This window comes from Sorghum bicolor, chromosome 2 (assembly GCF_000003195.3).
Source record: "Sorghum bicolor cultivar BTx623 chromosome 2, Sorghum_bicolor_NCBIv3, whole genome shotgun sequence".
NCBI classification, from domain to species: domain Eukaryota; kingdom Viridiplantae; phylum Streptophyta; class Magnoliopsida; order Poales; family Poaceae; genus Sorghum; species Sorghum bicolor.
The window spans coordinates 47,681,638-47,683,633 of record NC_012871.2 but is presented as its reverse complement, the minus strand read 5'-3'; the positions used below and the strand labels follow the sequence as shown (position 1 = coordinate 47,683,633).

The following is a 1,996-nucleotide window of genomic DNA, read 5'->3' as shown; positions in this document are numbered from 1 at the left end:
CAAGTTTCTTGGCCTTCAATAGTAACAATGCGCTCCTGGACCATGCCAAATAATTCTTTATGCCTTCCAGCTTGATATCAATTGGCATCAACTCTACAAAAAATTTATGAACTGCCTCCACATGAGGCACAATCTCCTTGCTTGAAGATGGAGCTTCATCTTTCTTTGCTGTAAGGAGCTTCACTAACTTTCCAAGAACCTATTCAATGCCCCCATTTTCACCCATGATTTACTAACCTATTGCAAACAATCACTTTCACACAAGAGCCCCCACAACCTCTGTAGCAGAACAGCAGGCACAGCTGCCCTTCGACCTCCTTTCTCTTTGAAATTAGGTTAGGAAAAAAATTAAATCCTCCCCTATATGCAGCCCCCCTTTTTTCAACACCCAACAAACTATGCAGCTCCAAATGGCCAGCAAGAGTCGCACAGATTTAGAACATGGGTTGGTGTTACAGGTTTATATATGTTACAAACATGGGTCTATTAGGTTACCATGCTTTAGAAAACTATGAAGTTCTGAATGGCGCTAGTCCTTAAAGCATGGCGTCATGCTCATACTCATACATACAGTGGAAATAGCAAACCCAACGACTATGCGCAGCAGCAGCAGCACCTTCCTTCTTTCCTGCTTTCCATTTACCTTTTTTTCAGTTTAAAGTAAATCATTTAATTTTATGTTAAAAAAAATGTCGATCTCTTGGCTCAAAATGGTTCGATTTGAATAAAAAAAACGCTGGCTTTTCCACCGAATTTAAGGTACCTAAAATGTTCTTAGATCCGATGAGTTGGGAGCTTAGATTTCACATTTAGATTCAAGTTGAAGGCTGTTGATTTGGTGAGCAGAGCAGTGCAGAATTGAACCCATTTTCATGCGCTGGAATTGATTACGTCGTTCCTCTGATAATCTCGTGAGTCGTGACGCATATATATGTGTTTGCAATCTGCATTGTATATATTATTGGAAGCCCTTTGTAAAATAAAATCTACAAAATTGGACTCCCCAAATGGTTGGCACCCCTCATCTATCATACAAGCGAGGCCGAGAGAGAGCACTGAATGAATGAGATCAGACGGCGAAGTACTCGAAGGCGCTCCCGAGTCGCCGGCCGGCGTAGGGGTAGCGGTGGTCGGGGTACGTGCACCCGGTGCTGAACAGCATCCAGTGCCGCCGGCAGCGCTTGACGGGGAGGTCCCCGATGACGCGCACGCCGCGGTCGGGCGTCTTGAGGACCACGGCGTCGTTCTCGAAGACGACGCGGCACAGGCCCTGGCCGGCGGGGTCCTGGCACCGCCGTGCCTCGGGCCACCGCGAGTCCAGCACCGTGATCCCGGCGACGTAGTTGCCCGCGTACGCCCAGTTGCAGCGCACCCACCCGTGCTTCCCGCGCTCCACCAGCATCTCGGCGACGCGCCGCCCGGCCCTGCCGTGGGGCACGCGCCCGCGCGGCACCACGCTGAGCTCCGTCAGGAACCCGCCCATCGCATGGCACGCCAGCTTCATGCCCAGCGCAGGAAGGTGGTTCTCCACGGACGCGTAGTACGTCTCCTGGGCGCCGGCCACCGCGGCGATGGCGGCCAAGGCCACGGCCACGGCGGCGAGGCGCGCCATTCTTGGGCGGGGCTGCCGGCCGGCCGGCTAAGATTGTAGGGGTGCCTGCCTTCTTCGCTCGGGGCCGCGCCAAACCATTTTATACTAGCTATAGATACTACCTCACTTTGCTATTTGCTATTTGTGGTGAGACGACCGCGTCAATCAATCCAAAAAAAAAGTGAGGAAAACTCTAAAGAACTCCCTAGTTCTACTTTTTACCAAAAAGAAAAAAAAATTCCTTTTACATCTGATCTGAACTCCCTATAATAAGCATTTCATAAATCTCCCCTCTCTCTCCCACTTCTTTCTCCTCCCACACGGTTTCCATGTTTAGAAAAGAAACACTTATTTTGTTCACTTAGTGGTAATATTGGTTTACCAAATAATTTTAAGAAGTTTTTA

General features: G+C 49.4%; 1 protein-coding gene across 1 annotated transcript; it reads right to left on the bottom strand.

Moving 5' to 3' along the window:
* LOC8062060 lies at positions 976-1,634 on the bottom strand. The gene has a single exon (XM_002459930.2). It carries the CDS (start codon positions 1,610-1,612, stop codon positions 1,070-1,072), a length of 543 nt encoding a protein of 180 aa, XP_002459975.1. The 5' UTR covers positions 1,613-1,634; the 3' UTR covers positions 976-1,069.